Source organism: Monoraphidium neglectum, assembly GCF_000611645.1.
Source record: "Monoraphidium neglectum strain SAG 48.87 unplaced genomic scaffold scaffold00732, whole genome shotgun sequence".
In the NCBI taxonomy this organism is placed as follows: domain Eukaryota; kingdom Viridiplantae; phylum Chlorophyta; class Chlorophyceae; order Sphaeropleales; family Selenastraceae; genus Monoraphidium; species Monoraphidium neglectum.
The window spans coordinates 10950-21596 of record NW_014012896.1 but is presented as its reverse complement, the minus strand read 5'-3'; the positions used below and the strand labels follow the sequence as shown (position 1 = coordinate 21596).

General features: G+C 64.7%; 3 protein-coding genes across 3 annotated transcripts in view; all 3 read right to left on the bottom strand.

Annotated features, from left to right (window-relative positions):
* Positions 1–161: 161 nt before the first annotated feature.
* Positions 162–3265, bottom strand: MNEG_5046 (Nucleolar protein 10; the record flags this gene model as incomplete). The annotated part of the gene is made up of 8 exons (XM_014046484.1): positions 162–165; positions 327–457; positions 1032–1387; positions 1698–1854; positions 1975–2166; positions 2412–2471; positions 2781–2975; positions 3230–3265. 8 exons carry the CDS (start codon positions 3263–3265, stop codon positions 162–164), a joined length of 1131 nt encoding a protein of 376 aa, XP_013901938.1.
* A 1247-nt stretch (positions 3266–4512) lies between these two features.
* Positions 4513–7873, bottom strand: MNEG_5045 (Organic cation transporter protein; the record flags this gene model as incomplete). Its single annotated transcript, XM_014046483.1, has 7 exons — positions 4513–4986; positions 5196–5693; positions 5953–5968; positions 6217–6398; positions 6654–6830; positions 7470–7759; positions 7819–7873. 7 exons carry the CDS (start codon positions 7871–7873, stop codon positions 4513–4515), a joined length of 1692 nt encoding a protein of 563 aa, XP_013901937.1.
* A 2555-nt stretch (positions 7874–10428) lies between these two features.
* MNEG_5044 (hypothetical protein) overlaps positions 10429–10647 on the bottom strand; it is a gene marked incomplete at both ends in the record, with an annotated part of 2694 nt that continues 2475 nt past the window's right edge. The window contains one exon of the mRNA XM_014046482.1: positions 10429–10602. Within this exon, the coding sequence (XP_013901936.1) occupies positions 10429–10602 (174 nt within the window). The remainder of the gene's footprint in view (positions 10603–10647) is intronic.

Sequence of the window (10647 nt, the reverse complement as noted above, 5' to 3'; positions counted from 1 at the left end):
GTGGTGGATAGGGACGAGCGGGACGGGGGCTGGGATGGCGGAGGCGCCGACACGGGTGAGGTGCACGGGTGGGTGGCGTGCCGGCGGGGGGCTGGGGCGGCTGAGGGCGGGGGGGGGGGTGCGTATGGCATCGGGGTGCGAGGGCGGGGCCCATCGTCGAATCACCTTGCGCATCAAAGAGCAGGACGTAAACGTCCAAACGCCCTGGTGTCCGCCCTGCGCGCTCGGCAAACCCCCTCGCTCGCCCCGCGAGCGCGGCTCCCGGCGCTGCTGCGCCGCGCCGCGCCGGCGGGGCGTCGTGGGCAGCTGCACCCTGAACCCGTAACCCCGCCCTCACCCGCGGCGTGTCGCCGCCGATCATGATGAGCCCCGAGTCTGGCCACAGCAGGACGTCGTTGATGTCACCATCAGGCGGCTCTATGCTGGTGTAGCCCTCCCCTGTGGACGCGTCCCATATCTGTTGACCGCGGGCATGCACATTCGCAGGGTGTGTGTATGTGTGTGTGTTTTTTCTTGTGTGTGTGTGTGTGTGTGTTTTCTTGTGTGTGTGTGTGTGTGCGTGCGTGCGCGCGTGTGTGTGTGTGTGCACGTGCGTGCTTGCGCGCGCGCGTGTGTGTGTGTGTGCGTGCGTGCGTGCGTGCGTGTGTGTGTGTGTGAGTGTGTGTGTGTGTGTGTGTGTGAGCTTGCGCATGTGCTCATGTGTGGAGGGAATGTGTGAGGGGAGTTGTTGAGGCAGGGGAAAGGCACGATACGAAGGACGCTGGGAATAATATCGGTGTGGTTTGCAATCTGGGAGTGTGAAGAGTTGAGGGATGGGGGCGTGCGGCCGGCCAACAAGCAAGTGTTGAGGATGTCGCGCTTGGGAGAGGGGGGCCAGGGGGCGGCAGCATGCAAGGTCGTATGGGGACGTCACACGACGCGCGGGAGCCGCGGACAACGCACGGGTCGAGTGCACACCGCTGCAGGTCCCTATATGGCTGGCCGCACGGGCCGGCACAGTGTAAAACCCTCCCTCTACCCCCTGCCCCAACCTTGACAGCGTGGCAGTCTGACGACACCACGCGCCGCGCGGCCAGGGCGCCGCCCGCGCCGCCCGCGCCGCTGACGTGCCACTTGATGTCCCTTATGGGGTCCCCATACATGTGGTCTTTAACCAGCAGCGGCCTGCTGCTCCTCAGGTCAAAGATCGCGACCAGCCCGTTGGAGGTGCCCACCGCCGCCTGCATGCCCGCGCCGTCGAAGCGGACTGCGGTCAGCGCCTCCCCCGGCGCGCCGGCGGCGGCGGCGGCGTCGAGGCGGCCGGCGGCGGCGCGGGCGCGGAGGTCGAAGCATTCGAGGGTGCCGTCCTCGCCGCCTGCGGCGAAGAGGCCGTGCACGGGGCTCACGCCTGCGGGTGCGTGCAGGTGGGGGGCGCGGGTCGGGGTCCGATGCGGGTCGGGCGGCGAGGCGAGTGAGGAGGTTCAAATCAAATGGGCTTTCAGCGGCGCCAGCGCGACGGCTGCCGCGTGGGCCGCGATGCCAAGGGCCGACCCGGCGCCACCGCTCTGCTGTTGCCAACGTGCTGACACTGCCGGCAAGCCTGGCTTGCTCACAGCACCCCTTCATTCAGAAATCACCAGAGGGGCGAGGGCGCCGCGTGCCCATCCCCGCGCCCCTGCCGTCCCCCAGAGCCGCACGGGCCCAGTGCCCGCACCCACCGCACGCGTTGACGCCCGGCGCCCTGCAGGCCAGCGGCGTCATGAAGCGCCCCTCCTCCAGGCTGATGCGCCACAGCTCGCTGGCGCTGCCCGCCACCACCAGCTCAGCCAGGTGCGGCGCATAAGCCAGGTCGCGCCCCTGCCGCGGGGTGCGCACCTGTAGCGAAAGGAAGGGGGGACGACAGAGCAGCGCGATACAACATGTTGCGCGAGCGCGTGAGAGCATGAAGCGCGTGCTCAGGTGAGTGTCGCCCGGGCCGCCTGCCGCGCCGCAAACACCCTTGAGCTGCTGAGCTGTACCGCTGCCAGCACGCGTCCCACGCGTTGACCCGTTCAGTGCAAAGGCGCGGTGCGCGGGCGCCCTTGCCTTGTAGTAGCCTCCGAACCGCGCGTGGAACGAGACGGTGCGGTCTGCGCACAGGAACGCCGCCTTGGAGTAGTCCTCTGATAGGATGGTGAAGTCGACCACCTGCCACGGCGATGACGTCACGCATGCGATACGGTCGCCGGCGAAAGGCCCGGTTGATACAAGGAGAGTTGAGGCGGCGACGAGGCAGCAAGTCCGCGGGGGCGCACCCGGCGCAGCCGCGGCTGGGCGCTGGGGTCAAGCAGCGCTCGTCCCGCGGGCGCTCGCCGGCCGCGGCAGCGGCGGACCGATCAGGGGCGGCGACCCCAGGAACGATCATGATACTGACAGGGGCCCAGTGATCACACCTCCGAGTCCATGTGGCGGTCAAACTTCATGGCAAGATTGGCCAGATCATACACCTTGAGCTGCGGCGGTGCGCGCGGTCGCGATTTAAAGGGCGGGAGGTTGCTCGGGCGATTTGTGGCCCGGCACTAATCAGTCGCTGGACGGGCGCCCAGGCCCGCGGCCGCAGCTGCTGCCGCTCGTGCTGCGGCAGGTGCTGCTCGGGCACCAAGGGCCCGTGCTGGACCTGGCATGAACTGCAGCAGCTAGCAGCGGCGGCAGCGGCGGCAGCAGCGGCAGCGGCAGCGGCATTAGCGGCGGCGGCGCCCCAGTACCATCCGCAGCAGCATGATGCATGCAGTACACTGTACGGGCAGCGGCCAGGCACCCACCATTGGCGGGTGGTAGCCCGTGGCGAATATGTACTGCCCATCGGGCGTAGCCTTGAGCCGCTGGCACGCCGAGGGGAAGCCAAACGACTGCAGCAGCTCCAATCGGCGCCGGTACTCCTCATCCCTGCGCAGCGCCCGCTTCTTCGCCTCTGACAGCCACGCAGGCAGCGCCTTGCCAGAGGTCACGTGGTACACCTGGCGCCAGTGCGTGCGCGAGCATGTGTGTGCATGTGCGTGTGCTTGTGCGTGGGGCATGAGGATGCGGGTGGCTTCAGGGCAAACCGCAGGCCTGGCGTCGAGTTCCAGCTCAGTCCTGCTGTGAACAATTGAAGAATCAAAGCGCCTGCTTCGTCACAAAATTGAGGGCGGCTGCGCCTGCAGCGGCTGTAGTGAAAAAGTCGCGAGCGCAGCGGCATGGGCGGCGGCGCAGCGAGCGGCGGCCGCCGCACCTTTACCCCGTCCGACGCCGAAACCTTCATCGCCATGTTGGCTGGCTCCGTAGACTTTTAGAAATCGCCACAAACTATACGGCTGCCGCAAATCCTGCGCGGCGACGGCCTCAATGAAATTTATACTTGCGACGAACCAATCAACGAGCGTCGCAATAGCGCTGCATACAAAGCATGTTCCTTATCATCTACATCCGCATGCTATATGGGGCTTTGCTAGATCCGTGCCAGCCGCTGCGATCCTGCCGCTCGCACCGGCAGGCACTGCCAGCGTCACTGAGTGAGTGAGCGCCCGACCCCCGCATGGGCGAATAACAAGGTTGATAGAGGATTGCTGGGGCTGGTATTTGCATACAATATGATCCTGTTGCAGTGCTGAACAGTGCGCGTAGGCCGAGGAGCGGACGGCCAGCGGGCGGGACGCCCCGTCAAGCTGATGTGTGAAAACTTCGAAAAGACTGGGCTTTCTTTCTGATTACTGGATGCCAGGGAGTTGAAAGCAAAGCAAGCGTTCAAGGATAGTCAGCCAGCACTCGGTGACAGGGCTGGAGCGTCCGAGTCAAATAAGTTGGGACGCGGTCAAACACGCAAGGCAGAGTGGACGCGCAAGCACCCATGCCTGCTGCTGGAAGTGTTTATGCGCGCCTTCAAGCGGCGCGGCTGCAGCATGGAGCGCACGCAGCGCACCACCAAGACAAATTCCAGCAGCGCGTCGCAGAGCGCGAGAGCCTGTCGCAGAGCTTGTTTATTCTGGGTGACGCTCTGGCGCGTGGTCATGCGCCCAGCATGACCACCCGCATGTCGTTGGGCTGCAGGATGAAATGAAAAGCTGCTGCAAGCAGTCATTGCGCAGCCAAAGCCAAGGCAAGAGAGGTGTGGGGACTGTGGTAAGAGAGTTGATGAGGCTGCGGCAAATGCACCGCGCATCAAGGCAGGGGCCGCTTGTTGTGTTCAAGGCTATCACACTCCCCTGTGCCTGCTGATCTCCCCGCCCCTCCGCCCCCTGCAGAACTTGAAGGCCAACGCCTGAGCGGAACGCAGAGTCCCAGTTGATGCTGGATATGATTTATGCGCCAAAGCATGCTTGGCTGGGTGTGTGTGCGTGAGGATGTTTCGCTGTGTCCTGCTGCTTGTGGATAGCGTGATGAAATTCCTGCCACCTGCCCTCTGCAATGCAGAGCTGCTGACCCAGCAGCCACCAAGGAGTTGATGCAGCTGCAATGGCGCAAACGAATGGGCACAAGGCACACAATATTGTGCAGCAGTGCGGCAGGTAAAGTCGCTCAGACTGGCGCAGCGCCGTCGGCCGCGGATGCAGCGCCGTCGCCGCCGCCGCCGCCGGCAGGCATCAGCGACGGGCCGCCGCCGGTGCTGCCATCACAATCGCCGCTCGGCTGGGAGCACGCGCGGCCTTCAGGGAACGCCGCGGCGGGCGGCATCCTGAGGCTCACGCTCACGCTGACGTCATCATTGCCCACCGGGCCCGCCTCGTCCTCCTCCCAAATGCTGGTCGCACCCTCCTTCACCCCCTTCGCCTCGCCGCTGCGCCCCGCCGGGCGCAGCCACCGCCACGAGCGCCCTGCTGCGTCCGCCGCGCCGCGCGGCTGCGCCGGCGCCGCGCCGGCGCCGTCTGGCGCCCGTGAGGCTGCGCCCGGACCAGCAGGGAGCTTGACGCGGGTCTTGAACATGCTGGTAGCGGCCGCCCTGAAGCCTTTCCTCTCGAACGTCTTGTTTGTGAAGATGGATGCGATGACGCCCTGAAACGTGGAAAGAGGGGTTGTGCATTCAACTATTGACCCAGAAGCCGCCGCCAGAGTGCTGGCTCGCTGCAGAAGAAATTGGCGCATCACATGTACAAATCTTGAAGGCTGGACGAATTCACGCTGCTGCGCAAACCCCTCCTTGCAGACCCATCTAACAGGGCATTCGCCCTGTTGCTGCGCCGCCCGCCGGCCAGGCAGCCCACCATGTCCTCCATCGTGTCCGGCAGCGGCGTCCCCAGCGTCTCCGGCAGCGTGAAGATCAGCAGCCCCGCCAGCAGCGCCGCGCAGCCCATCGTCAGGAACGGCACCAGCCCCGGGTTGTCAAAGCGGTCGCCCGCCATGATGATGAAGGGCGCCACGATCGCCCCCACGCGCGCCGCCTGGTTCTCGGCCCCCAGGACGGACGTGCGGATGAGCGTCGGGAACAGCTCGCTTGTGTAGATGGACGCGACAGAGAACGCGCCCGATATGCCAAACTTGCCGACCGCCGCGAGCCCGACACGCGCGCCGCCCGCCGGCACGAACGCGCAGCCCGCGCACGCGCCGCCGCCGGCGAGGAGCATGGCCGCCATCGTGTTGTGGCGGCCGAAGGCCCCGATGGCCCAGGCGGCGACGAGGTACGAGGGCAGCTCCGCGATCGAGCTGAGCATGAAGGACGTGCGCAGGCTGCCGCCCAGGCTGGACAGGGCGAAGGAGATGCCCTGGGTGGGAGGCAGCGGCAGCAACCCACATTGAGAGGGCTGTCGTGTGGGGAGCGGTGGGGAGGGGGCGCTTTGGGGTGCCAGTCCATATCAAACGCCGGCAATGACAGCAACCCCTGGATTATGACAAGCAGATCCTGTCAGTGGCCACTGCCTGCACGCCAGCTGCATTGGCCGCTGAGGACAGCACACATGCAGCGCACGGGGCCCAGCGTGGCCCCACTGTGCTGGGTGGCACCCGAGCCCTTGGGTAACTCACATAGTAGGCCATGCACCTGGGAAATAGGGAGAGGGTGAAAGGTTGAAGAGCAACGAATCGGGCATTGTCAATGTATGACGGCTTCTTCTTGGAGGGTCCTTGAAAGTGCCGAGCACCTGGGGTGCCGTGGATTTTGGCATGGAGTGCCGGCAAGACCCCGACAGCCCGCAAGTGCAGAAAGCATCCAACCCACACTCTGCTGAACGTGCGCTAGGACTCTTGACTGTATTTCACGCGAAAACAAAGCTCATCTGCGCGGCTCACATGACCATCCAGGAGAAGGACAGGACCAGGAACCTCCGCGCAATGTGCCAATCACGCAGCGCGGCGCCCAGCGTCAGCGGCTGGCTACCGCCGCCCGCGCCCCCTCCGCCATTTGGGTTGATGTCGGCGAGCGGTTGGTCTGGGGCGCGCGTGCCGTTCCTGCGCGCCAGGCACTCCAGCACCTGGTGGGTGCACGGGAGCGGGCAGCCGGCGCCAACTTGCCCTTTCTGTCAAGTGTGCCAGCTCTGTCAAGGGCTGGGGGTGTGTGTGCATAGCAAGGAGGACATCGCTCAAGGGCGGCACGCGCGACGATTGGTTTGATGCGTGGCGTGTGTTGGGGCAGCAGGCTGCACAACTCCTTTCCTGCAGCACGGCAAGCGGCTCTTCTCCATCGCAGCCCTGCTGCGCGAGTGGATGAACGCGCGAGCCCCAGCCACCTTCATGGCCTCGTCCTTGCGGCCGTGCGCCAGCAGCCAGCGCCCGGACTCGGGCAGCACCGGCCACAGGAGCAGCAGCGCGCCCGTCAGCACGGCCGCCGCCGCGGCCTGCGCGCGCCAGGCGGGGAACACGACCGAGACCAGCACCAGCAGGAACTCGCCCGCAATGAAGAACACCTGGAGGGCGGTTTCCGGGTTTGCAGGCCGGGTGGTGTTTAAACGGAGGCGCTCAAAGAGAAGGCGGTTGCAGAGTTTGACAGCACGCTCAGGTGTGCCGCACATACAGCGCCCTACGCGGAGCGCAGACTCGCCGAATATCGTGTTTGCAGGGGCAGATTGCACACGTAAAGCGGCACACGTGCACACACGCACACGCACGCGTACACACACGCACTGAAACACACACAGCGCGCGCGCGCACAAACACAAACACACACACACACACACACACACACACACACACACACACACACACACACACACACACACAAGCTCCATGCGGCTGCCAGTCCTCGCCTGAGTGATGATCCCAGCCGCGCCTGGCATATGCAGAGCAAAGAGGGTGTGCAAGCGTGCCTGTCAGCGGTGAAGGATGCATGCCTACTCAGCCCGCATGCATGCAGACGCCGCTGTCATGACCTTACATGCAACCAGCAGAGGATCCACATGCCCACCAGCTCCTCCTCCCCTCGCCCTTATCATGCACCCTTACATGCACACAACCGTCACCACGCATACACGCATGCACCATCACTTATGCGCAAGGGTTCCCAGAAGGTTTCTGTTACGTGGCCCCTTTCCATGGCACCTCTCCACCTCCACCTCCACCCGCGCACCCCTCCACCGCGCGCCGATCGCCTCTGTTGCCAGCACGTACGCCCCCAGTCCCGTGCCCGACGCCCCCACACCAGCCAGGGCGCGCATCACCAGCCATGGCCAGTAGCTGGTGCAGCCGGAGCCGGCGGCAGCAAACACGGCGCTGATCGTCGCCGCGCTGAAAAGGCAGGCCTTGCGGCCGAGACGGTCCGACAGTGTGCCAAATACGCCAGAACCGAGGCCGTAGCCGAGGAAGAAGAATGAGTTGGCAACCTGCGCCTTCCAAGCATCTGCAGGGGTTGAGCACGGCCATGGCATGAGCCAAGGGCAAGGGCTCCGGAACACTCACAAATCAGGTGCATGTGCATGCCAGAACGCAGCACTTGCCAGTTGCTGAGGCACATGCTCACAAGCATGCATGCATTTGAGATTAGGGGCTGCCAGGGACATACAATCAAAGGACGGGCGGGCCCATGCAACACACGGGACATTCATGTGAGGCCAAGGTAAGGGGAAAGCGCCTTGCATGGAGGCCCATGCACTGCATGAGGAGGTTGTGCGGTATCATGCATGGCGGGGCGCATGCGACACAACGAAAGCCTGCACCTTCGCATATAAGGTCAAAGCTCGCCACGAGGCTCTCTGAGGGGCGGGTCCACCGCCACTGGTCGCGCTGCAGAGAGCACATGGCCACCGCCGGCGCCGCATCGGCGAGGGCGGCGGCACACGATGGGTCGGTGGGGTCGACGCACTCCCAAAGTCGCTGCGCTGCGGGGCTGCGCTCGGGATGGCAGGGCGGGTGGGGTGCAAGCCAGGGGTCGGCTAGGGCCAAACGCTGCCACTCAATAACAAACTGCAAGCCTTTCTATCGGTTCTCACCTGCCGACAGAGAACACTAACAGCAGGATTAGGACCGCGCCTGGTAGCCAAACGAGGCAGCATGTGCAGAAATTGATCAGCTGCCCTCGGCCAAAGCCGCCGACGTAGCGCTCCAGTGCCTCATCGAAGGTGAGGCCACGCGCAGGCACGACATACGACTCCACAGCAGCTGTCTGCCCTGTGGCTGCGCTGCTGCTGCTGCATGCGGCCGGGCGCTCGGCGTCGCATACGAGCACTTCAGCTTGCGCTGTCATTGCGGGCGGTGATGTGTGGTCTGAGGCGATCTGCACGACCTGATGCCCAGCAGCTTCTTCCATCTCACGGCTTCTATTCTTTGGAAGCGCCATGGCTGTGCGCGGAAAAAAAGCTCGGACAGATCGTGCCCGACTCAAAAAGTCCTGCTACAAGCGGGCCTTTTCAGGCCTGACACTCCTCAAAGAATCATCAAAAACGAGCATATATCTACCAGATAGGTGCAGTGTATGTGGGTGATGTGGCACTTCCCTCCGATGCTTTTGACCCAGTCTTCCTGCCAGTCATGTCATCAAAGACAGGGATCAAGACATGCAGCAGCTCAGCTCGGAGAGCATCAGCCCTTGGCAAGCAGCAATGTTGCCGAACATCTGGGTGCAGACAAGCAGAAACCAAATGTTTCAACAGTGAGCGCCACTTGTGCTGGCTGCGTCCAGCCTGAGCCCAGTTTGCGGCCAACGCTGCTCGCCTCCCTGAAGCCCTGAGAGGTGTGCAATGGAGTTGGCGAGCACACAGCCCCCTGTTCCGACAGCGAGTCAGCCTTCTGCCCTTCCCTGCAGGTCTGCAGCCCCGTGCCTCAATGCCTTACAAATTGGCAACCATGAAGGGAGAGGAGCGTACGCGCCGCAACGTGCATGCGAAAGAAGGCACACTACCGTCGACAGGACCTCCTTGTAGTCTGCCCCTGGCCGCCTGACGCGCCCTGTGCAAATGAAAGAGCTCAGCATCACACCCCGGCTTCCAGGGGTTGTTGCTCGGCCGCCGTTGGCGCAGCGCCCCGCCACAGGGCGGCGACGGGCCGTGCGGCAGGCCGTCCCAAAGCTGCCACAGGGCGCCAGATATGATGCACCCAACCCAGCATGCAACGTGCTGCCCCGCCGTCATTCAAGGCGGCGCGTGCCCAACGGGGCCGCGTCCGCCACGCAGAGGATGCCAAGCGCTAAGCAGCTTGCAAGGAGAGGCTGTTCAAAGTTGCAGCAGCCGGTGCAGGCAGAGCGGGCGCCAGTGTGCCATGCATGTGTGCAAGAACTTGCGGAGGAGGCCCCCGAAGACGGGAGGGTGGCGCGGCGTGCGAGGACAGTGCCGTGCAGCTGCTGCCTTGCTGGACAGGATGCATGAACGCCGGGCTGAACACGCCCGAAAAAGTTGTTTTGTACAACACAGACAGCCCTAGCCTGCCGAATCAAGTTGGGGGCAAGTAGGGGCGCAAGAGCCCATGTGCACAGGGGAAACCGGGGGAGGGGGGAGGTGGTGAGGGCGGGCGAGCGCGGGGGCTCATGCCGTTAACGAAGTGCTTCCGCCTTTGAATGTGGAGGGCTGCTAGACGTTCGCCTCACAGCTCCCAAGTGGGCAGCCCTGTTCGTTCGCAAGCGCAACGCGCCCGCGCGGACCGGGGGCCCTGGAGCCGCTGGGCATGGAGCCTAGCTGTTGCTGCTGCTCCGTCAAGGCCGGCACACGGGCCGCGGCGGCCACAAATGCGAACGGCGCAACTGCATGCCACAGGAGGCCCTCAAAGGCTCTAGTCTGTCCCTCGTGCAGACATGCAAAGTTGTTGTTTGTGCTACGGTACAATGCTGACTGTACGTGCAGGCCTGCGGGCGACGCGGCGGCCGCCTCAGCTTGCGCACTGCCCCTAGACGCCGTATGAATCCTGTCTGCATGACATTTGGGCCTGTGCCCCCCCTTCACCGATACGAACAACAGGACAAGCTACTTGAGACTCCGCCCCCTGATGGCGGGAAGCGCCGTGGCTGCGGCCGGCCGCGCCGGCCCTGACAGGGTCCGCGCCGCACGGTGCCACCTCTGCTCTTGCGCAGCGCCGGAGTTACTACTGGCCAGGGAAGCGCGCCGCCTCAAGCGATGCGTCGCCTGCGCTGCTGCTGGCTGGCAGCGAGCCGAGGTGGTCGTTGCTCGAGTCGCTCCGGACCATGTGCAGCGCGTCGCCAAGCGCCTCCCCATGCTCGCTGAGGGATGACAGCTCTGCGGCCGAGCGCAGCAGCGGCTCGCGGCAGCCGGCGTCGCCGGCGGCGGGGGCGGGCCCATACGC